At 55.7% G+C, this 23,039-nt stretch overlaps 2 protein-coding genes across 4 annotated transcripts in view; one reads left to right on the top strand and one right to left on the bottom strand.

Moving 5' to 3' along the window:
* Positions 1–3,087, top strand: part of UBN1 (ubinuclein 1) — a 39,743-nt gene extending 36,656 nt beyond the window's left edge. For both annotated transcript variants that reach the window (XM_026003057.2, XM_026003056.2), the window contains exon 18: positions 840–3,087. In XM_026003057.2, coding sequence (XP_025858842.1) covers positions 840–889 — 50 coding nt within the window. In that variant the 3' untranslated portion in view covers positions 890–3,087. The remainder of the gene's footprint in view (positions 1–839) is intronic.
* Positions 3,088–3,242: 155 nt separating this feature from the next.
* The window catches only part of PPL (periplakin), a 45,392-nt gene continuing 25,595 nt past the window's right edge, over positions 3,243–23,039 (bottom strand). Inside the window, exons 3-22 of one of the 2 annotated variants that reach the window (XM_026003058.2) lie at positions 21,920–22,074; positions 21,149–21,269; positions 20,527–20,652; positions 20,397–20,435; positions 19,043–19,204; positions 18,839–18,946; positions 17,503–17,598; positions 16,082–16,204; positions 15,829–15,975; positions 15,094–15,245; positions 13,929–14,026; positions 13,571–13,728; positions 12,675–12,853; positions 12,453–12,591; positions 11,465–11,658; positions 9,936–10,086; positions 8,865–8,948; positions 8,074–8,190; positions 7,501–7,593; positions 3,243–6,711 (exon numbers count right to left, since the gene is read on the bottom strand). In XM_026003058.2, the coding sequence (XP_025858843.1) occupies positions 4,048–6,711; positions 7,501–7,593; positions 8,074–8,190; positions 8,865–8,948; positions 9,936–10,086; positions 11,465–11,658; positions 12,453–12,591; positions 12,675–12,853; positions 13,571–13,728; positions 13,929–14,026; positions 15,094–15,245; positions 15,829–15,975; positions 16,082–16,204; positions 17,503–17,598; positions 18,839–18,946; positions 19,043–19,204; positions 20,397–20,435; positions 20,527–20,652; positions 21,149–21,269; positions 21,920–22,074 (5,106 nt within the window). In that variant the 3' untranslated portion in view covers positions 3,243–4,047. The remainder of the gene's footprint in view (positions 6,712–7,500; positions 7,594–8,073; positions 8,191–8,864; positions 8,949–9,935; positions 10,087–11,464; positions 11,659–12,452; positions 12,592–12,674; positions 12,854–13,570; positions 13,729–13,928; positions 14,027–15,093; positions 15,246–15,828; positions 15,976–16,081; positions 16,205–17,502; positions 17,599–18,838; positions 18,947–19,042; positions 19,205–20,396; positions 20,436–20,526; positions 20,653–21,148; positions 21,270–21,919; positions 22,075–23,039) is intronic. The other variant, XM_026003059.2, reaches the window with a different exon arrangement.

Raw genomic sequence — 23,039 nt, 5'->3', positions numbered from 1 at the left:
AAAGGAAGCAAGGGGCTAAGCCTATACCAACAGTGACTCCCATTTTCCTCTAGAGAAGCAGTAATTGCAGTGGACTTACCCTGCAAACTAGTGGCTGCTGCTGTAGCTAAGAGGATAATGTGGGGGTCATAGAGCCACGTAGGTGAGAGTTTGTGGTTTGAAAGATGGCATTGCCTCTGCTTGCTTTGGGGAATGTCACACTTTGAAACAAAATAATTGAAAAGCCATTGGAAACATGGGTGTTGGCCTGTGGTATTTTCAGAAAAAGAAAAGAAAAACTTCTTTGTGCCATTTCTGTCTCTTAAAGCTTCTTAGGGTTGGAGGATTACATAGAGTGGTTGTAAACAAAATGCTGCATGCTTACTTCAGCTGTGTGCCTGTGTCTGCTTTGCTTTCTTTCCCCTGCAGACTCAGAATGCTAGTGCCTTTGAACTTGTCTTTGTAGGACCTGAGGGTTTTGATGCTGAGAGAGTGCTCATTGCTGCTTGAGTGCAGCATGGTCTCTAGGCCTCAATGTTGAGTCCAGCGTTCCAGGGGATGGTGGTGGCAGTTGAGAACAGAAGCCGCTCTGGTCGCATGGCATGCAGCAAGCAGCTGCCTTCACAGTGCTCAGAAAGCCATGCACACTGCAAGCTGCTGCAAGTAGCAATGCACTCATTCTCTGTCAAGGGTTTTTGGGCTCATTGGAGCCCTAGAACACTCAGCGTTCAGGGGCTTTTGCTATTTAAGTGATTCCCTTGAGGTTTTGTTACTGCCACCTTAAGGGAATCTGAGATCCTGAAAGACTTGTGTGGTTTTTTTTTGTTTGTTTGTTTGTTTGTTTGCTTATTCTTTTACAGATGCTTCTCAACTTCATGGAAAAGGGCCTGGTGTACCACGGAAATTGTGACCTCTTCAGAGGAAAGGCCCGACTAACTTAGGTCTGGGCAGAAGCTGAACAAGTAGGTCTCAGAAACTGGATAATCACTATGCTCTTTCTGCCGATTGGTTCTCTTCTGGAGAAGGTGTGAGTGCTAAGTGGAGCGTCTCTTGGCACTGTGATGTGCCTTCTGTTAGGGGAGCAGCCCTGGGCTTCTCCAGAGGCACTGACTGGCCTGGTGCTCCAGGCTCCGCGGCTCTGTCATGGACAATCGTTGGAGGGGCAACTCTGGGCTGGGGTGCGCGCTGGGTCATGTACGAAGCTCTGGTGTCAGGGTGGAGCAGTTGGCACACGTGCTCTAAATCCACCTGACCCCTGGCATTTGGTCACAGTACCTCATAGTGCCCTACTGGTCAGGGACTCCTTCTGGCCACAGCAGGATCCCTGGATGGTCATGGTGTCCGTCCCATGTCCGTTGTGCTCAACGGGACAAAAATCCAGGCTAACACACAGCTGGGAGACTTGTGTTTTTTTGTTTTGTTTTGTTTTGTTTTTTTTTTTTGAAAAGTACTCAGAACACCTAATGTTTGCTCGTTGTGGTGGGGGCCAGCTTCTCTGCTGAACATGACAATGAAGCTCTTTCAGAAAAAAAGACCTTTGTAGATTCAATAGTTGTGACAGGATTTTTAAAGACACTTATTTTGGTCCAGATTTCATCATTACCATTAATGCATTGGATAGAATGGGACTGCTTTTCGCATGTCATATTATAGTAAGACATAATTCCAGTGCCTTTATGGTGGAGCAGAATTAGACACACGTCCATTCAGCCTTCTGAGTGGATCTCAGATGAAGACTTTTTTAAAAGATATGTCTGTATTTAAGACATAGCCAATTTGAGTTTTTTACAGATGCACATCATGATCTTTGCTGTCCTGACTTGAAGGTCATCTGGGCCCCCAAATCCCAGGTCCCAACAGCCAGGGCCCCCATTTTGTTTTTTTCAGAGTTCATACAGGTGGACTGCAGAGCCCCAAAGCCCTCCACCTTTTTGAGGGCCAAGGATATGAGGGGTTCCAAGTCACAGACATTCCAGTTTGTTTTCTTTAGAAACCATTCTCAGGCAGAGCTGCAGGAACAGGCCTCTGTGAAGCATCTGCCATGTAGAAATAAGCCTTGCCATCCTGGAGCTCTCCAAGCAGCAGGGCTGTGCATTGACTTAAGGGTGGTGCGCCAGTAAGCTCGGAGAGTGCATCAGAGACAGACTAGGACAGCTATCCCGGAGCACACTCAGCCAGTGGCTGCTTCACAAGGATGGTCAAAGCCCTTGCCTGTCCTGTGAAGTGTGTACCACCTGGTGTGTCTGAACTGACTGCTTTGGCTAAGTGGTTGCAAATATGTTACGAGTAATCAGCCTCCTCAGAATGTACACCTGTGTGGACACAGGCAGCTCTCTTGCTTCCTGCCTTCCAGGGTACAGCGCTCAGTAACTCACAGTCATGCAGAGGTTTGCCTGGTTTCCAGCGGAGCAAGACCTCTGTCAGCTGTCCGGCTAGGCCTCTGCTCTTTTTTTCTTTTCTTTTTTGTTTTCCTTTCTTTCCTTTTTTTTAAACGTTAAGAACCAACATGTGTTTCACATCGGGCTAGAGTGGATTCCTTATCCCTTCATTATATCTATTTTTTGCATCTTGGGTTTCCAGTTTGTTTACAGAATAGTCTTAGGTAGTAGCAAAAGAGCCAAAGAAGAGATTTGTATTGCTGAGCTCAGAGCCGCAGAGGCCATCCGTGAACACGGAGCAGTGGGAACTCTCCAGGCTTCTCCACCCGAGGACACCCAAGGTCCCTTCCCTGCAGCGCTCCCTCCTCCCCATGTACCACTGAGTGTGCAGCTGGAGCAGAATACCCTCATTTTTAGGAATCTAGTGATGCCTCTTGCCTCAGGGAAACGTTTCTTTGATGGGGAGTTTATGAGATTTCTTTTTCTTGTTTATGCTTTATTTGTGGTAACGAAAGAGTGAATGACTTCCACAGCCATGGCCGGGCGGGCCGGCAGGCAGAGCGGGGCCTGGGGCTGCAGGGCTGCCGGGCTGTCCCTGGTGCAGCCGCTCCTGAGGTGTGAGAGGGGCTGTGGCTTTTGTGCGGCGCGACTATGTTGGTGTTGGGGGGTGGTATGGAAATTGTTAATCTTGTATAAAGCAACTCAATAAATTGTTTCAAGGTTTCCAAAACATTGTTTCTCATTCTCTACTTTTTTTTTTTTTTTTTTTGCAACTAATTCTTCTTCCCCCAGGAGCTGGTATATGTGGAATATCCATTTTGGCCAAAAGCCAAGAGGGAGCAGGGGAAATAATAAGCCTCACATGCAAAAGAAGAAACACTGAAATTAGAATCAAGCCACCAGGTGTTTATTTTTGCACTATAAATAGAGTTCCCTAGTCCCATTTTGTTACATAATATATGAGATAACAGAGAACCTAAAATTCATTTGGTGAAAATCAAGTGTGTAGTATACCTAAATACCAATGAGCTAATAAGACTTGTAAGGTACTGAAGCTAAGGCTAACAGCAACAGAGTCCTTTATGAAAATAATTTCAGAACCACAACGCATTCTCTGATGGTGCATTCCCCTGGGACAGTCTGGCTGACAGCCTTCACTCTAGCACCGAAGGCCAAACACTGTTCTGGTTTCTTTGCACCTTTTCTGGCCTGGAGCCCAGATCTATCTCACCAGGAGGCCTCTGACAGAAAGTCTGCTCTCAGCCAGCACCCTGGGGGAATGTGAATGTAGGTCAGCAGCCTTGAGGGGCCCAGTCCTTTGATGTACAGAAAGGTGTGTGGAAGGGAGGCCTTTCTGCCCTAGAGTCCCCCCCACCTGGGGTGTGAAGGCCAGTGCGCAGAGTGGGCTTGTCTGCTTCGGTTGTCCTGTGTCATGTGCTTTAGTTTTTTGGGTTGCTTCCAGATATCACACAAAGAGTCTATTGATGGAAGTGTGTAGGAGAAGGGACAGAAGAGGGATATCACGGTTGTCCAATGATTAGAGGACGAATCAGGTCCCTCACCCAGGTTGAATGACAGCGAGGGCACAGGTCAGGAGCCTGCACGGGGCCAAGGAGGAGAAGACATGGTGCTACTGGGTAGGAGACAGCCAGCCACTGGCTTCCAAGAAGATGGGAGGGCTGAGCTGTGCTTACTTTTGCCCAGACACCAGGACGGCCAGCTCCTGGATGGACATATCCTTGTTGACATAGCGGTCGTACTGAGCCGGGGTCAGCCTGCCTTTCTGCAGGGCCTCTTCAATGGAGAACTTCCTGCCAGACTTCCTGTCGTGGATCACAGAGGACTCCCCACTAGGACCCTTCACCGATATTTCCTCCCAGTCACACTCCTGGCTCCTGAGTTTGACAAACATGTTCCAGTCGATGAGACCGACCCGATGGGCTTCCTCTGGGGACAGCTCCCGGCCCGTGTCAGGGTCGATGACCACAATGGAGCGTCGCAGGTGGTTCTCCCTTTGCTCCCTCTTGACGGCCACGGAGCCCAGGCGCTTCTGCAGCTCATCGATTTCCAGGTCTTTGTCTTTGGAGAGCCTCTTGAGGTCATCCAGTTCTCTCTCCAGGGACCACAGTCTGGAGTTCAGGTTTGTCCCAGAGTCCACCGCAGTCATATTTCTCAGGTCTCGTGTTTCTGTTGCTGCCATTTCAATTTCTGACTGGAGCCTCCGGGTCTCAAGCTGCAGGCTCTGTCGCTCCAGCTGTAGCCTGTGGTTTTCTTCCCTTAGGAAGTCCAGCTCTTTGGAGGACTTGGAGTTACAGAACTCTAGCTCTGACAGCTTGGCTTCCAAACGACTCACTTCTGCATCCAGTTCCCTCTTGCTCCGGCTCTCCTCCTCCAGGCTGCTCTTCAGCTTCTGAATCTCTTGTTCAGTGTCGCCCTTCTCCACCTGGACACTTTCAGAGAAGACCACCTTCTCCTTGACCTCCATCTTCTCCAGGTTGACAAGCTTTTTTCTCAGGGTCTCGAGCTCGCTCTCCAGGACCTGCCGCCGGTGCCTTTCTTCCTCCAGCTGGACTTTGAGCAGAGCGTGTTCCCGGGCCTGCTGGGGGTCTTGCTGCAGCACCACCTTCTGCTTGAGAGTCACCTTCTCCCGGGCCTCCCCCTCCTCCTTCTCCAGCTCGGCCAGCCGCTGCTTCAGGCGCTGCACCTCCAGCTCGGCTTCCCTGCGCGCCTGCCTCTCACGCTCCAGCTCCTCCAGCTGGCGTTCTAGCTCCGCACGCCTGCGCTGCAGCCGCCGCAGCTCCCCACGGAGGGTATCGATCTGCCGCAGCTCTGCATCTATGCTCTCAGTGAAGGTGTTCACCTCAGCCCGCAGGCCAGGCTCCTCCTCGTACCTGACCACTTCCTGCTGGACCACCTTTTCCTTCACGTGGGACAGCTCCTCCTCCTTCTGCTTGATCTTCTCCTCCTGGGAGGCCCTCTCCCTTTCCAGATCCACTTGTTTCTTCTGCTCCTCCGATAGCCTGGCCCTTAAAGACTGTACTTCCTCTTTGGTTTGGGGGTCTTCCTGGAACTGGAGAATCTCCTGGACCACCTCCTTGGTCTGCACCTGCGGTTTGGTGTCTTTCAGGGACTGGATCTCTTGCTTCAGCTGGTAAATTTCTACATCACACCTTTCAATGAGTCTTGTCTTGTCCACAATCTCCTCCCTGAGCCTCTGAAGCTCTTTCTCCATCTCAGGGTCAGTTTTGTACTTGATGACTTCCTTAGTCACTTCTTTGACCTCTACCTGGGGGCCCCGCCTCCTCAGTGCCTCCAGCTCACTCTGGTAGCTCTTCAGCTGCTCCTCGGCCCCCCGGTACTTGCGCTCCTGCTGCACAAGCTCCAGGCGGAGATTGGCCACCTCCCTCTCTGCCTCAGGGTCCGGCCGGACGATTTCCCGCACTTTCTCCTGCACCAGCACTCGGGCATTCTCCTCCTCCAAGGCCCAGATCTTGCGGAGCAGCTCAGTCTTCTCTCTCTGGTTGGCGCGAGCCTTGGATTCCTCATCCTCATACTGGCGTTTGAGGTCGCCGACCTCCCTCTCAGTTGCCACATCCTTTTCCACCTTGAGCACCTCCTTCACTGTGATCTTCCCCTCCGCCATGGCCCGCTCCTTCTCCAGCCTCTTGAGCTTGTCCTGGAGGAAACTCAGTTCCTCCTCGTGCTCCTCCCTGAGCTTGCCCTCCCGCTGCTGGTCCTCCTGCAGCCGCCGGTACTCTGCCTCCAGCTGGGGGTCATTCTGCAGCTTCACCACCTCCTTCTCGGTGACCTTCTCCTGTGCCTGGTTCTTCTCCTCAGCCAGGGCTGAAATGCGCTGCTGCAGGAGGGCTGCCTCTGCTTCCCGGGTGCCCTTCTGCCGCCTCAGCTCCTCCAGCTCCTCCCTCAGCTTCAGGACCTCATCTGCCTGGGCTCTGTCTGGCTCGATGCGCAGCACCTCCTTGACCACGTACTCCTGCCCCCCGTCCCTGGTCTCCTGCTCCAGGGTGTGCAGCCGCAGCCTAAGCGCCTCTAGCTCCTCCTGTAGCAGCTGGTTCTTATGCTGCTCCTCCACCAGTGTCCGTTGCATCTGCTGGAAGCTCTCCTCGAGCACAGGGTCTGGTACTTTCTTCAACACTTCCTTCTTTATCACTGCTTCCTGGGGGCTCCGATGTTGCAGAGCCCAGATTTCCTCCTGGGCACTCTGGACCTCCTTCTCCAGCTGCTGTCTGCGCTCAGTCTCCTCATCCAGTTCCTTCTGGACCTTCCATGTCTCCTCCACTGTGGAGCCTGGTGTGCTCCCTTGCAGTGTCTCATGGCTCGCTCCCACCTCCGGCTGCTGGGAAGGAGGAGACAGTGCATGGTTAAAGCTGCATGCTCTGTGGCCTGTTCCCAGCTGGTCTGGGTGCACCTCGGTCACCTATGAGCAGGTCAGACTGGCTGTCCTATGATCCCAAAGGCTCCCTCAGTGCTGAGTTCATGAGTAGTTTACCACTTAAAAAATTTAACGTATCTTAGAACCACAGAAGAGTGTGAAGTGGAACCACAGTCTCCTGCCTTTGATCCTGTTCCTCCTAGAGGCTAGCAGTCATCTTTGAGACATGTGCATTTCTCCTGCACAAATAGTTGTCCCCTATTCTGCTTGCTGCACATTGCGCTTAGTACAGAGAGAGCATTCACTGTGGTGCAACTTCATTTTCCACAGTGTGGACAGACAGACGTAGGCTTCTGAAAAGAAGTTACCTGCTCCTGGGCGCTCAGCATATGTTTGTTGGATGGCATACATGTCACATTCATGTCAACAGAAGCACTGATGTGGGCCAGTGCCTGGACTGTGCTGCCCAGCCATGTTAGCAAGGGGCCGTGCCACTAGCTTACAGACTGTTTCTTTAAAGCAGAATGAGCCTTATTTTTCACCTGCTGGAATAGTTTTGAGTAAAATGTCTTACTAAAAGGGGCGCCTGGGTGCCTCAGTCAGTTAAACATCTGACTCTTAATATTGGTTTAGGTAGTAATCTCAGGGTCGTGGGATTGGGCTCCGAGCTCAGTGTGGAGTCTGTTTGGGATTCTCTCTCTTGTCTAAAATAAATAAAATCTTAAATAAAAAGGTCTTATTGAGATCCATTACCTGTCTCAGGAGACTCAGAGCAAACTCCAGATTCTGCAGCCTCTGTCTGTTGATGGCGTTGACTTCTGTGAACTTGGCAACAAGAGCTGCTTCCTACAGGAGAGCAGTCAACAAACAGGAGTCAAAAGTCTAAGCAAGAGTGAGCTGGACAGTATTTGATAGTCTGGCATTTGGGGACAGTGGGTGGCCTCTGGCCTCTTGCTACCTGGAGTTGGACTGCAGTCTAAACTGTTGGAAAAACCGGATGTAGAAGACGACTAAGTCCCCATCTCTGTGGTTTAATGTTCTCATGTGTAGAAGGACCTAGTAACATCAGTCTTCCATGTGTACTTAGGAGGAGGGGGTGGGAAGCCTTCCAAATCCACAGCTCTGGCCCAGAAACCTCCGGCAGCCTGTCTTTCTAGGTGTATCAGCACTGCTGCCCGAGAACAGTTCTCTTTTCTTACTGAACCTGTTTGCACCCAGGAGGGCTCTCAGCCAAGTTTCCCTGTTGGGTGTACATCTTGGAGGCCTGCATGCTGTGCTCCCTAGAGGCCCTGGCAGCTCCAAGAAGGCCCAGCCCACAGAGCTCACCTCTTCCCTCACTTTGGCGGCAGGGGACTGGAGCCTGGCTCTCTTGCTCACGTGACTGCTCCTTCCATTCTCCAAATCAAGAAGGGACCTTAGCTTCTCTGCTTCTAATTCATAGTCCTGGGTGAGAGAGAGAGACATGGTTGAGAGCAGACAGAGGCAGTTGAGTCAGAAATGTTCTACCCCTTGAGGCTGACTGCAGAGGTCTACGCAGCTGCATCAACTGCCAGCAGGTTTTGAGAACTGTCGGTCCATCAGCAGTACAGAGCTGTGTCCCTGAACATAGGACACAACACACAGTATGCCAGCACTTGCCCATTGTGCCCTAAACAGTGCTCCCTCCAGGCCCAGAGTGTGGCCCTCTGCTTCCCTCATTAAACGTCGCACTGTAAGCTGTATCTCACCTTGATGATGCCCCCTTCTCTGTCAGTTTGACAACTTTGTAATCCATCCAGTGGGTGAATGATACCTCGCCAATTCTCTGCTATTGGCCACGTAGGTGAATTCTAGTTTTTCTCTTTTGCTATTGTAAATAATGCTGCTACAACGATTATTTATCCTCTATTCTATTTTTTTCCTTGAGGATAAATTCTCCCAGTTAACTGCCTCGAGCAGAAATCCCCTTTCTGGTATTCAGTGTCTGGTACCATACTGTTTTCCTAAGGGTCATGCCCTTTTACAGGATCCAGCAGTGCCTCAGGACAGCCTGCCGGGCCCAGGGCTTCTCTGTCCAGCTCGTAGGGAGGGAAGAGGCTCTGCTGTTTTGCACTCCAGGCAGGAGTCTCGCGGCTCACCTTGACAGCTTGCTGGTACTGCTGGGAGTGGGTGCAGACTTGGTGGACTTCCTCTTCCCTTCTGGCTATCTCATCCAGCAGGTTCTGTAAAACAATAGAGACTTTAAAAATCAAATTTAAAAAAATTGATAGAGGGCAGCCCTGGTGGCTCAGTGGTTTAGCGCCGCCTGCAGCCCAGGGTGTGATCCTAGGGACCCGGGATCGAGTCCCACATCGGGCTCCCTGAGTGGAGCCTGCTTCTCCCTCTGCCTGTGTCTCTGCTTCTCTCTCTCCTCTCTGTATGTTCTCATGAATAAATAAATGAAATCTTAAAAAAAAAAAAATTGATAGAGTAGCTGGATTCCTTAGAATCTGAAATTATTCTTCTGTAATACAAAGTCTAATGAATGGCTTCCTTGTGTACAGTTGTTTGTCGCAGAAGGCAGTTCTCCAGCCCTGTGAAGAAGGGTCAGGAGGAGGATCGTCTTTGCTGGGAAACAAATGTTTACCGGGTGCTTCGAGATGTCAGGCACTGTTCCCATATCTTATTTAGATCAACTCATTTAATCTTCCAGCTGCCCTGTGAGGTAAGTACCATCATTGTCTCCAGTTTATGACACCGAGGCACAGCGAGGTTCAGTGACTTGCCCATGGGGACACGGCTATTAGGGGTTGAACGTGGCTTTGAACCTAAGCTGTTGGGATCCAGCGTCCTTGTCCCTACAAGACACTGCTGCCTTCCAAGGAACCAGGACTCTGAACTCTGGACATGGGACCTTTCACCATGAGGGCTCCTCCTGTGTGGCTGCAACCATTTACTCATTCAGCCAGCCTTCGTGGACGGTCCATGGGGAGCTAAGCCCCGTGCTGGGCACCGAGGAGGGAGCGAGACCACTCTTAGAATTACATGCTGCTGGGCAGGCTGGGCCTGGCCCCTTGAAGACATAACTCTGCCAGGCCTTTCCCCTTCTTCCACCAGGGCAGGCGGCAGCCACTGCCCTGCTCCCCTCCATGGGTGGGCCTGCCGACCTCCCATGTTCCCCACGCCCCCCGTGCAGCTGCAGGCCGTGAGCACAGAGGCAGCCACCCTACCTTCTGGTTCTTCAGCTTGGTCTCCATCTGGCTGAGACTGTCTGTCTCCTGGGGTTCGTAGCTGGGGATATGGGACAAGAACTGGAGCATGTGGTCGTAGCCGCTGCGGTAGTCCTCATATGCGGCCCTGGCGCTCTGCAGGCTCTGGGCCCTATGGAGGCAAAGCCCGTCAGGCCTCTGCCACAGTCAGCAGCTGCCTCCTATACCCTTTTAAAGACATTATCTCCACTCATTTAAAAGGGATCAACTGTAATCTAACAAGATAACCTAATTACTTCCCCAAAAGAGGGTGGTTGACAAAATTATGGAATGGAAGGTTGGAATACTCTGTGGCCTCTGTCAAGGACAGATAGGTCCATGCGTAGTGACTGGCAGAGATGCCCGCTGGGTATTACAGGACCTCAATTTACCACAAGTCCAAGGAAAAACCACAGGAAATGCTAGGAAACCTGATGTCACTGAAAATAAAAACATTAACATTTGAGGTACACAGCAAAAGTGGTGCTTGGGGGGAAACTTGCAGTATTTAGTGCTTTTATTGGAAAAGGAGGAAGCTCTCAAAGTAATAATCAGGAAAAAATAAAGCAGCAAGAAATTGTAAGGAACAGATGCCAGTGAACGAGGAGACAGAACAAGAGAGAAAGGGCTGAAACCAAAGCCAGTTCTTTGAAATGGTCAGTGGACTGAACCTCACAAAGTCCGGAAGGAAAAAGAGAATAAAGTGAGAAAAGATAGGACGTCAGGAATGAGGGAGGGGGCATCCCCTCATGTGGAAACCGTGAAAGGATAAGAGTATCATGAGCAACCTGTTGTCCATAAACCCATCCACTTGAGATTGACACACTGTTTCAAAGACACAAGCTACTGGACCTGCTCCAAGAATTAGATGACCCAGAATGGTTGCATTTGTAGTTAAAATCTCACACACCAAAAACAAATGGCTTGTAGGCCTGCGTGGCTTCTCCACTACCAAGCATTTAAGGAAGAGGATCTGTTCAATAGGAGCTCTTCCGGAACAGAGAAGAGGAGGGCACACGGGCGCCTGACCCCAACAAAGTGTAGGACAGGAAACAGCACGACCGACCGGTGGAGGTGGTGTATCATCATTCGTGTTACCTACCTACGCCGGTTCCTCACTATCTCGGGAGGGCACACAGACTGGCAGCCAGACTTACCATGGGGGAAAGGGGCTGGTCGTTACAATCACTGAGGGTTTCGGGTTTTTTTTTTTTTAAAGACTATTTGAGAGAGCGTGAGGGAGCATGACCAGGAGGAGAGGCAGAGGGAGAAGGAGAAGTGATCCCCCACTGAGCAGGGAGCCCGATATGGGGCTCGACCCCAGAACCCCCGGATCATGACCTGAGCCAAAGGCAGATGTCTAACCCACAGAGCCACCCAGGCGCCCCACCTTGAGTTTTTTTACTTTGCAATGTATTGCTTTAAAAAAAAAATTAGACAATAAACAGCCTTCGGCAGCCTCACAGCAGACCAGCTAGGTGGAGGCTGCCGTCCGCCCGCGGCCCCCTCACCTGAGCTCAACCTGCTGATGGACATTGTCAGAACGCTGGCCCAGCTTGTGCACCTCCGCCTCCTGGCGCTCCAGGTCGGGGCAGTGCTCCTGGAAGCGGCTGGCCAGTGAGCTGGAGCACTGCTTGGCCGCCTGCAGGTTCTGCTCCACCTCAGCAAGGAGGGACTTCTGCGTCTGCAGCTTGGAGGCCAGGACCTGCCGGGGCGGAGAGGCAGGGTGCTGTGGCCAGAGCTCCCAGGGGCTAGGGCGACGCTGCCCGAAACTGCCTGGGGCCTCCTGCCTTGGGCGGGGCGGGTTAAGCCTGGGCGAAGGAAGGGACTAGGGCTTTGCCTCTGCATTTCCCCTTAAACCTGGTGGTCATTTCTGCAACGTTCTGTTTCATCACAATGACCACAGCCCAGGAAAACTAATGTGAAAACCCAGCAGTAGGCAGCATGTGCCCTGCAACATCGTGCCCAGGACCAGAAGGACCCGCTGCTGTCCGGGGGCAAGGCCACAGCTCTGAGGTGAGGATCTCTGCACGGAGCAAGGATTCTGTGAGCGCTGTGTGAGTAAGGGCCCTCCCGAGCACTCACAGACTCGAACGTCCCCCGCAGTCAGGCAGGTGGATGCACAAAGCAGCCCGGTGGCAACTGTGCCCAGAAAGCAGATGCTGGGCTGGAGGCATCGCTGCTCCACTCCTGCTGACCTGATCCTAGAGCCTGGCGGCCCAGGGGGCCAGATCTGCTCGTCTAAGATACTGGACATCTGGGCAGTTGGTGTAGATACTTCATTTTAAAATCAGGCACCTCATTTCCACAAGCCCATGAGCAGCTGGGATTTGTGTCTTGGGCCTCCATTTGCCACTTCTGACATGGCGCGCTGCGGCCTTTCAGAACCCGGAGACTCTCTGCCCTGGTACTCGGGGCCCAGTTCCTGTCTGTTCAGAGGTGGTGGGTAGGGAGCACCTGGAGAAAAAGGCTCCTGGGGTCCTGAGGCCCCAGACTTACCTCCAGCTCCTGCCTCTTGCTGTCCAGGGCATGGCCACTCTCAGGTACCGTGTCGTCCTGGGTCAGCTGGTTCTCGTACGTGGCCAGTGCTTCCCAGCCCCGCTGCAGGCTCTGCTCCAGGCGGTTGGCCACATCCACCCTGAGGACATGGGTCAGGCATGAGGGGTGCCTGCCTGGCTCTGTGATCCCGCCCAACCTCCCCGCTGCCCGCCTGCCACCCACTTCTCCTGGGCCAAGTCCAGCAGCTGCACCAGGCGCTCGTATTTGCGGTTAGTGTCTTCGACCCGGGTCTTCAGCAAAGACGTGCTGCTGCTGCCCGGGAGCGCCTGCACAAATTCCTCGCACTCAGCCGTGCTGCGCACTTTCTCAGGCTCGATCCGCCGCAGCTCGTTGGTGATGTTCTGTGGGGACCAGACCCCTGGAGTTGGCCATGGTCCGGCAGCCTCCTCCCTTCCAGGGGCTTCATGAGACAGAGGAAACTGTCGGGGAAGCCTGGGCACCCCCTCCCCGAGGGATCCAGCCCATAATGAGCATCCCCCGAATCCTGGTATGGTGGGCTGGTGGGCTGTGACCCACAAGAATGGTGGAAGTTAACAGGTGATTATCAAGCATCTACTGTTCCGTGCACATCATGTAGATGATTTCATCTCTGGGGGCCACCCCAGTAGATGGGTACTCCCTCCCCCCACCCAAACCCCGTTCGCAGGTGACCTTTGCAAGCAGCTCCGGCAGGGATGATGGGGCCTAGCCATGCCCCCTCCCCTGTGCCCATCCTCCTCCGGTCCCAGCCCCGTTTCTGAACACTTGGAGGTCTGCGGTCAAGCAGCCAGCAAGGAGCTCTAACACCCACTTGGCAGGGTGGTGAGGTGCTCGGCCAGTCCCTGGTGTCCTCAATACTGCCACAGGGCCGCAGGTGACAAGCCATGTGGAGGCAGCATGAGCCTCGCTTGCCCGTTCTCCTGGGGCCGTGTCTGGGGCACCAGGGCCCAGGCCCCTCCTCGGTCATCAGCCCAGAACGGCCCCCTCACTGCCGTCACTCAGGCCCTCCGGTTACATGGGGCAGGTGGTCCCTGTTCGGGACGGAGGCCCCCATGGGGATGAGACCAGTCTGGTGGTACCTTGAGGTCCTTGGCCCGCTCCGCGCTGTCCTGCACAGCTCGGCTCTGCTCCAGCGGCGGCCGGAGGATCCCCGTGACAGCCTTCTCTTGCCACTCCAGGTCTCTGGCCACCTTGTCCAAGCCAGCCAGCAGATGCCGCCCCTGAAGGTCAGAGGGGTCTGCCAGAAGGAAATCGCAGAGTCAGGTGGTAGTGGGGAGCTGGAGTGGGGGGCACTAGGCACAGGGAGAGGGCAGGGCCTAGGAGGTCAGCTGGGACTTCTGGGGCTGGCCTGGCCTCCCCCACCGCTGCCCTGCCTGCCTCCTGCCATGCCCTCCCCCCTGTCCACCCAGAGCCCTGGACGGTGGCCCCAGCACCCACCTCCAGGGTTCTCTGCCTTCAGCACCTCATGCCGCTGCTGGAGCGCACTCTTGCTCCTGGCTGCCTTCTCCCGCACGCTCCGGTACTGGCTGCCCAAGCTGTGAGTGCAGAAATGCGCTGGGGTCCCGGGGCAGCCCACCGCCCCCCACACCCACACCATGGGACTCTGGACTGTGGCTGGGCAGATGGCCCAGAGCAGTCACAGGCCCATCAAATGTTAAAAACTGGCACACGTGGCAAGTTTGTGATAATGCTGCTCGCTCTTTGCTCTGGGTTCGGGTGGACCCTCCCTTCCTTGTCTGTCCTCTCCTTTTTTTTTTTTTTTTTTTTTAAACATTTTTTTTAATCTTTATTTATTTATGATAGTCACAGAGAGAGAGAAAGAGGCAGAGACATAGGCAGAGGGAGAAGCAGGCTCCATGCACCGGGAGCCCGATGTGGGATTCGATCCCGGGTCTCCAGGATCGCACCCTGGGCCAAAGGCAGGCGCCAAACCGCTGCGCCACCCAGGGATCCCTGTCCTCTCCTTTACACCGGGTTTTCCCGCTTAAAGTTATCGTTTATGCCTTTGTCTTCCCCACCAAGACGTTACTCCTGAGGTAGCAGTACACAGTAGGTGCTCAATAAATACTTGCTGAATGAATAAATGAAGGCATTCCTTGAATCACTCATTTAACAGAGTTCTTGGGTACTTACTTTGCACCAGGGACCAAACCAGGCTCTGGAGACAGTAAATCTCAAGGAGCCCACCTGCCTCCCAGACTGACACCCAGAACGTTCTAATGAAGGGCAGTGTGCAGTGGGAGAGGGTGCTTGAGCCAGGGTGGAGGGCGAGTGGACAGTCAGGGGAGGCTTCACAGAAGAGGTGACCACACAACCAGCCGGGCCTCTAGTGGGTGTCCAGGTAGGGGAACAGCACAGGCAAAGGCCCAGAGGCACGTTCAGAGAAACTGCTCACTGACCACACCCACAGCCTGACAGACACTCAGTGAGTCAGCCTGGCCAACGGGGTCTGCTCCCCGTCCCACCTGAGCCCCCAAGGGGGTGCAGGTGTGGGGTGTCAGTTGCTTCCTGAGGCTAAGTCAGGATGCCCAGGGCTGTGCATGGGGCCCGAGGGGCCCAGCGGGTGGGACTGGCCCCTGCTGGCTCCCTGCGTGCCCCGTACCTGTCCACCAGATCCAGGGCCTCGGGGTCCGTCGGGGGGATCACAAAGCAGACGGCAGGGGCAGTCAGCTTGTTCCCGGAGCTGTCTGTGAGGTCCCAGCTGTCCCCATTGTTGCTCTGCAGGGTATAGCTGTAGCCCCGGGAGATCAGGCCCTGGCAGGGGCAGGCCAGTCAGAGGGCGCGGAGAGACCTGCCCTGGCCAGCGACCCGGGGCCCAGTCGCCGTCTCGGCCCACCCCCTGATCCTAGCCCGCGTCTCTGGCCCTCCCCAGCACACTGCACGGGAGGGAGTAGGGACCGTCCAGCCACGAGGGGATGCGTAGGATCTGATGTCTCAGCACCCACCTGGATTTCCCTTTGGAGAACTGCCCCCCACTACTCAGGGTGGGCATGTGACGCAGGCCTGGCCAACGAGAATGGCATGTGCCAACCACAGTGACTGGTTTAGGCAGGACACAGGACTAAGCTGGTAGAGCAGAAGGTCAGGGCGGTGGGTGGGACACTGGGCAGGGGGCCCGGGGGGTCGGCAGAGAGTGACCCCCAACTGCAGAGACGGACAGAGTTTCCCTAAAGACATATGAGGCCCTGCATCCAGCCTTGTCACTCCCGAGACTTTTCAGTGACCTGGAAGGGGCAGATCTGGGCCCAGCCTGGGGCCCCTGGGCAGCAGCTCACCTGGTCCTGACCTGGAAGGGGCAGATCTGGGCCCAGCCTGGGGCCCCCAGGCAGCAGCTCACCTGGTCACCCTCAAAGTCACAGAGTGCCTCCACGGGGATGGGCTTGAGTGGCGTCTCCCGGCGGTACTTGAGGGGTACAACCTGCTGCCCTCGCTTTTCCAGGCCCCGCACCACATGCTCATACTTGTCCAGAGCCTTCTCCTGGTCCTGAATGCAGTGGGGGGAGGGCCCAGGTGAGACCACACACCCCCCATCCCCAGGTGGGAGCCGCAGGGAGGGGTGCGGAGAGGCCCTTGGTGGGCCCACCACTCACGTCCAGCTCCCGCAGCAGCAGCTCAATCTGGTACTGGTCCTTGAAGTCGGGGCCATATTTCTGGTTCAGGTCTAAGTCCACCTTGTGCAACAGCTCCTGAGCGTCCTTCATGTCTCTGTGGAACTAGGGGAGACCAGATAGCCCTATTACGGACAGGACACCACTGGGACACCTGGGGCTAATCCTGCGGTGGCTTCACGCCCACCCCTAGGCAGGGCTGCCCCCCATGCCCACCCAGACTCGCCCTGAATCTACAAGCTCCACCGCTCAGAGACACAACCCCCAACCCTCCCCAGTTGGGGACCTCTTGGGCCGGGTCCTTCCCACCCGTCCACACGATGCCACCTCTAGGACAGAGTAAGTGTCCATACATAGGTGCTGTTAAAGCTTTAAGCTCTTTTCCATTCCATTGCTCTCTTTGAGCTAGGGACACCCTGATGTCACGCTGCACCTTTCAAAGTCCCGGTACACGGAACACAAGCCTCCCCACTTTGTTCTAGAACATTCTCTTGCCCGTTCTTTCGTCCATCAACTCAGAAATCACTCAGCTGTCCCCTGGGCTGTAACAATGAACAGGACTTTGAGATCCCTGTGAAGCTCGTAGCCCAGCGGGGTCCAGACACTGAACCAGGGGTTACATTAGAGTGTCACCTGGGCTCAAGAGTCCCCAGTCCCAAGAATCAGGTGCCCAGCTCTTGTTAAAAATACACATTCCAAAAAAATAATAAAAAAAATAATAAAAAAATAAAAATACACATTCCCACAGAAACCAGCTGGCATCCACCAGCGAAGAATGGAGAGAAAGACAATTTGGTCTGTCCACACAATGGCATGTGATTCAGCCATAAAAGGGAATGAAGTTCTGATTCATGCCATGACATCGATGAAGCTCAAACAGATCAGGGTCACGTGAAAGAAGCCAAACACAAAAGGCCACATAACACATGAGTCCACTCCACAAAACGTAGAGTAGGAAAATATTCAGAGACAGAAAGATAGGTTAGAGGCCACCAGGGGCTGGGGGAGGGACAGAGAAGGGAGTGACCGTTTCATGGGCACAGAATTCCTGTGTGTGGGGGGACAGAAAAGTCCTATAAACCTTCCCAAGGTGAAGGCTGCATGACACCATGAACGTCGTAAATGACAGTGGATTGTGCGCTTAAAAACAGCAAAAATGGCAAATTTCCTATTACATGTTTTACCAAAAGGAAAACCCCACACTCCTTCCTGGGCCCCACAGGTGAGTCCGATTCTCCGGGCCTGGCAAGCTCGGGGGCACAGCCACGTACGCCCTCAAAAGCAAGGGCACGAGCAGGCTTGGGAAGGCAGCCCCGTGAGGCTCCTGGAGGCTCGGCGCCGAGGCCACGAGGCAGGCGGGCGGGCACCGAGCGCTCCCAGTGATGCTCTGGGGCTGCGGGTACCTGGTGATAGTCCTCCATGTACTTCAGGTGACTCTCCTCACAGATGAGGAGGTTCAGGTACTCCTTCCAATCTGCGTGCACAGCCTCCATGTGCGCCTGCCCAGAGAAGAGGGTGGGGGCAGGTTACTGCGTGGCAGGTGCCTGGGATGCCAAGGGATGAATGGCAGGATTCTGGACCTGAATGGTGGGGGACGGGGCACCTTGCATCTCCCTGATTGTGGCTCCCACCGAGACAGCCAGCTTCCTTCTGGGCATGGGAGGAGACAAGGGACACGGTGAGGAGCCAAGCAGGGATGCCATGTACGGGTACTTGGGTTGTGCACTGCACAAGGGACAAGTAGGGGCTGCATCTCCCCAGACAAAGTAGTGCTTTTGAAAATGTTCACAGGAAAAAAAAAAAAAAAGAAAAAGAAAAAGAAAATGTTCACAGGGATGCCTGGGGGCTCAGTGGTTGAGCATCTGCCTTTGGCTTGGGGCGTGACCCCGGAGTCCCGGGATCGAGTCCCATATCGGGCTCCCTGCATGGAGCCTGCTCTTCCCTCTGCCTATGTCTCTGCCTCTCTCTCTCTGCTTCTCATGAATAAATAAAATCTTTAAAATAAATAAATAAATAAATAATAAAATAAAATGTTCACAAAGGCACTGTAGAGGGTTGGATGGTATCCCTCCCCTCCCCAAATCCATGTCCACCCAGAATGCAGAATGTGACTTTATTTGGAAATAGGGTCTTTGCAGCTGTAACTGAATAAGGATCTCAAGGTGAAATCATCCTGGATTTAGGGTGGGCTCTGAGGTCCGCTGACTGGTGTCCTCCTAAGAAAAGGAGGTGACACACAGAGCCACACAGGGGAGGAGGCTACATGAAGACAGAGGCAGAGATACGAGGGACGCAGCCCCAGGCCAAGGAACGCCACCACAGACTGCCGGCAGCCAACCCCCAGAAGCAAGGAACGAGCGTGTCCTAGAACCTGGGGAGGGAACAAGCCGGCCAACACCGTGATTTCGAACCCCTGGCCTTCGGGCTGTGAGAGCGGACGTTCCTGCTGTCTCAGGCCACCGAGGCTGCGGTCGTTTGTGACACCAGCCCCGGGAAACTACTGGTACCGCCTGGGCTCAGAGGTCCAGGGGCAATGGCAGGACGTGGCAAAGGATGGGATCGTGAGGAGATGGGGTCAGACGGAGGAAGGGAAGACAGCATGAGGGACAGGCAGACAGACGCAGGATGCAGGACCCCCCCCCCCTGCGGGGGCTGGCTGCCTGGGTCCAGGCGGCCCACAGCAGAGGCTGCCCTGAGGTCCCCCTGGAGGAGGCACCCCCCCCCCCAGGGCACAAGCACCTCAATGGAGTTCCTCCCGGGGTGCTCAGAGGCCAGCAGCTGGTCACCCTCACTGTGCAGCTTGTTAATTCTCTCCTCTTTGGCCTCAAGGTTCCGGTTGATGAAATTCTGCATGGGGGCCACGGGGATGGGGGGTGCTCAGCGCCCAGCAGGCGGCCCGGGCCCCGCCCCCCTGCCCCGCGCCCTGAGGCCCCCCAGGCCCACCTCGTACTGGCGCCGGCGGCTGGGGTAGTCGAGGTTGCGGTCGCTCCAGTCATACTGCACGCGGCCCTTGGCCTGCTGGTCCAGCCAGTACAGCTCGTTGGTGCAGCGCTGCATGTAATCCTGCAGCGAGCTCAGGTGCAGCTGCCGGGCCTGCGACGCCGCCTGCGGGGGTGGGGGGGGGCTGAAGCCTCCGTGCACCCCTCCCCCTGGGCCTCTGGCCACGAGCGCAGGCCCAGCTCCACACTTCCCGCCGGGCCCCCTGGACGAGTCACCTGACCGTCCAAAGTGCATTCATTCATTCATTCATTCATTCAGCAGCCGTCCCCAGTGCCCTAAGTGGCGGGCTTCGCTCCTGGCTCTGAGCACAGAACTCTTCCGTGGAGACGTGCGTTTCCCCAGGCACAAAGTGGGGGTGACAGCAGCGGCGATCTCACAGGGCACCGAGGCTATCCCACGGTGCTCGGTATGTGTGAGCAGCCACAGCTTCCACTTCCATCTCCATCACGTGCAGAGGCCGGGGCGCAGGAGCAAACGCTACCACCTCCCGCGGGAGGGGTGCAGGGTGTGGGGCAGGGAGGAGCCGGGGTGAGGGGGCGGGAGGGCAGCTGAGGCCTACATGGACCAGGACCCCGCGGGGCCCTCCTCCCACTGCAGCCGAGCCCAGCCCAGGCGACAAGGACTCCAAGGGCTCCATCATACTATCAGGAAACCGAGGGTCTGAGGGGCAAGTAGCTCCCTCGAGGTCTCCCCACCGAGGGATGGAGGCGCCTGGCTCCGGAGCCCGGCGTCCCGTCACCCGAGGCGTCTGAACCAGCTGTGGCAGGAAGCGTTTACGCATCACCGCGTGCTCTTACAAGGAACCCGTTCCTGGGCCGCTGGGCCGCTCAGCGGTGGAGCGGCTGCCTTCGGCTCAGGGGCTCAGGACGTGATCCCAGGGTCCCAGGATCGAGTCCCGCATCGGGCTCCCCACAGGGAGCCTGCTTCTCCCTCTGCCTGTGTCCCTGCTTCTCTCTCTGTGTGTCTATCATGAATGAATAAATAAAATCTTTAAAGAAAAAAAAAGGGAAATCAAAAACTTTTGCTTATAAAGCGCAGGGCATCGTACTTGGCACACAGATGGTGCCTAGTGAGGAAATAAGAAGTGAACTGTAGGATGGGCTGTATCCAGGGGACCTGTTAGGGTTTTCCAGGAGCAAACCACAGCACCTCTCAGGTGGGGGCTCAGGGTACAATCTCCTTCACACGCAATCCCCTTTCATTCTGTTAGAAATGTTTACTGCACACACTTCCTGTCCCCCCCATCCCCCCACATCCCACCCTCTCCCCTCCCATTCCCCGGGGGCCGGGTTCTCACCAGCAGTTTCTGGTACTTGGCCTGGAGTTCGCTGTTCTCCTGCGGATAGAGCCGGGCTGCAGGTCACAGGGAGGCCACAGGCGTGACCCCTCCTCCCCGGGGCCCAGGCCCAGGCCACCACCGCACGCACCTTGCCACCATCCTTGGCCAGGTGCGGCCCGATGGCCTTGACCTCGTTGTGGAAGATATTGTGCTGCTCCACCTGGTGATCCACCAGCGGCAGGTCCGTCCCAAAGCCCTGGCCGCTCAGCTTGTCCTGGGGAGTGGGCGGAGAGACTGTGACAGAGGGTGGGCGAGGGCCCCGGACTCGCAGCCCAGCCACCCCAAGAACCAAGGAGGGAGCCGAGGGGCCCCGGGAGAGACGCGGGGTGGGGGGGAGACTGTCACCTTTGCCACCGCGCCCTACACGTGTCATCTCACTGAATCTCACTGTAACCTCAGAGGCCCCCGCGGTTGTCATTTCCATTTCACAGATGGGGAAACAGAGGCCTGGTCGGGGGACACACCACCCGGAGACGGGCTAGCCTGCCTGGGCCCCGACAACCAGAGCTGGAGAGCATTCCCGGGAGGCGCCCAGTCTCAGCCCACTTCGGCTGGGGGACACTGGGCCAGGCGCTACACCTCTGAGCCGTGCTCTTCTCACTGGTGCCGACGTCGGGCACCATCAGGAGCGTGACCCTCTGCGAGGCGGGACCGTGGAAGCCGTTGGATGGCGGGGTACCCCCTGCCCACAGCTGCAGCCTGGGCCATACCAGCTTCTCATCCACCAGCGCTGCCCAGTTGACCTGCGGGTCCACCTCCTTCACCACCAGGTTGTAGATCTGCTTGTGTTTCCCCCGGAGGCTGATCACGCGCTCCTTCAGCTGACGGATGCTGAGTGGGGAGAGCATCCATCCTGGTTGGCGGGGCTGGTTGGCAGCCCCACTGCCCACCCTCTTCCCCCAGGAGGGACCTCCCACCCCGGACCCTGGCCCCTGGGCTTTCTGCTCAGTGGCCTGGAAGGACACAGTGACCCAGGCCTTGTCATCCAATCACTAACATCCTCCCTTGCCCTTTCTTCTCCTATCGATGTATTCCCAGGGCCTACTGTGTGCCCAGAACCATAGAAGGTTCTGGAAGAAACAAGCAGGTCCACTGCTCCCCAGAGCCCACCATGGAGCAGTAACCAAAGGGGTGGCCTGGGCCAGGACAGGGATGGCACAGAGAGACCCTTGCCCTTGCCAGGGTGGGGAGTGCAGAAGGAGCTGGGAGGCATTTTGGGTGCCAGTTTATCCACAGCTGAGCTGAGGGGGGTGTGGTGAACACGGGAAGCTGGGAATGGGAGAGTGTGCTGGTCAGGGAGCTGTGATCACACTGGGACCAGAACAGAGGACGTCAGTGCTGAGCCTCAGTCTCCCTGAGAAGGGAGGATAACCACAGCGTTGGGCACATGCCCCTTGGTGAACCCCGCGTTGGGCTCCGGAACACTGAGCGGCCTACAGCCCTCCTGCCCTGTCCCAGGGGCCTGGCGTGGGGGGACCTACTCCTCGGCAATCATGTCTCCTTGGGGATGCTTCATGTGCTTGGCAATGGCTGCGTCTGCCTCTAGCACATACAGCAGCTTCTCTGAGTCCGACACCTTCTGCAGGGTCACATCCCGGTGCTCAGGCTGTCGGCCCTCCTGCAGCCGGGCCAGGTCCTGAGAGAGTCAAGACAGGAAGGGGTACAGTGGATGGGGACTCAGTGGGCACCGTTGGGGTGGGAGGGGCTGGGGGAGAGGGCCAGCAAGGGGCTCCCTGGGCCCACCTCGCCTCTCCTCCCCCTTTCTTCAACAAACAGCCCACGTACCCACTTGTGGGGGCTCTGAATGAACAGGCAAGGCTCCGCCCAGCCCGGTCAGATAAACACAGAAACCTCACGGAGATAAATACAAGTCCATACAAGTCGGTGTTTATCAAGGAAACACACCGGAGGTGCAACAGCAGGACCTGCTTTAGATCCGGGGATGAGTGAGCCTCCTCGGAGGTGGTGACATAAGCTAAGAACCAAGGATGAAAGGAAAGAGTGTTGTAGGCAGAGGAAACAGTCTGTGCAAAGGTCCTGGGGCAGGAAGGCAGGCTGGGGAGGGAGGTGGGAGACGTGCAAAGCAACGAGGCCCCATCTATCCTTAATGGCAATGCCTCAGGGCTCTAACAGGGCAAGAGCACAGCCAGGAGGGCGGCCAGCGGTGTGACAAGGCCGGGTGGGAGCTCATGGTGGCCGGTCGGGGGCGGCAGCTGCAGAAATGGTGAGAGTAGACAGAGCAGGTGGATATTTGGGAGGCACGGTCTGTGTTGCTGAAGGGCCAGGGTCTCTGCTTGTTCATTCATGGGAGACACACACAGAGAGAGAGAGAGAGAGAGAGAGAGAGAGAGAGGCAGAGACACAGGCAGAGGGAGACGCAGGCTCCATGCAGGGAGCCCCATGTAGGACTCGATCCCAGGTCCCCAGGATCACATCCTGGGCCAATGGCAGGTGCTAAACTGCTGAGCCACCCAGGGATCCCCCTCTGCTTGTTTAGGGAAAGACAACGAACGGGCAAGCAGGGCAGCAGAAGTCTTATCATACGTCAGATACACCTAATAAACCTGCTGCAAAAGCAAAAAGAAGGAGCACCTGGGGAGC

This window comes from Vulpes vulpes, chromosome 3, assembly GCF_048418805.1.
Source record: "Vulpes vulpes isolate BD-2025 chromosome 3, VulVul3, whole genome shotgun sequence".
Taxonomy (NCBI): domain Eukaryota; kingdom Metazoa; phylum Chordata; class Mammalia; order Carnivora; family Canidae; genus Vulpes; species Vulpes vulpes.
This window is presented reverse-complemented; position numbering and strand designations above follow the sequence as displayed.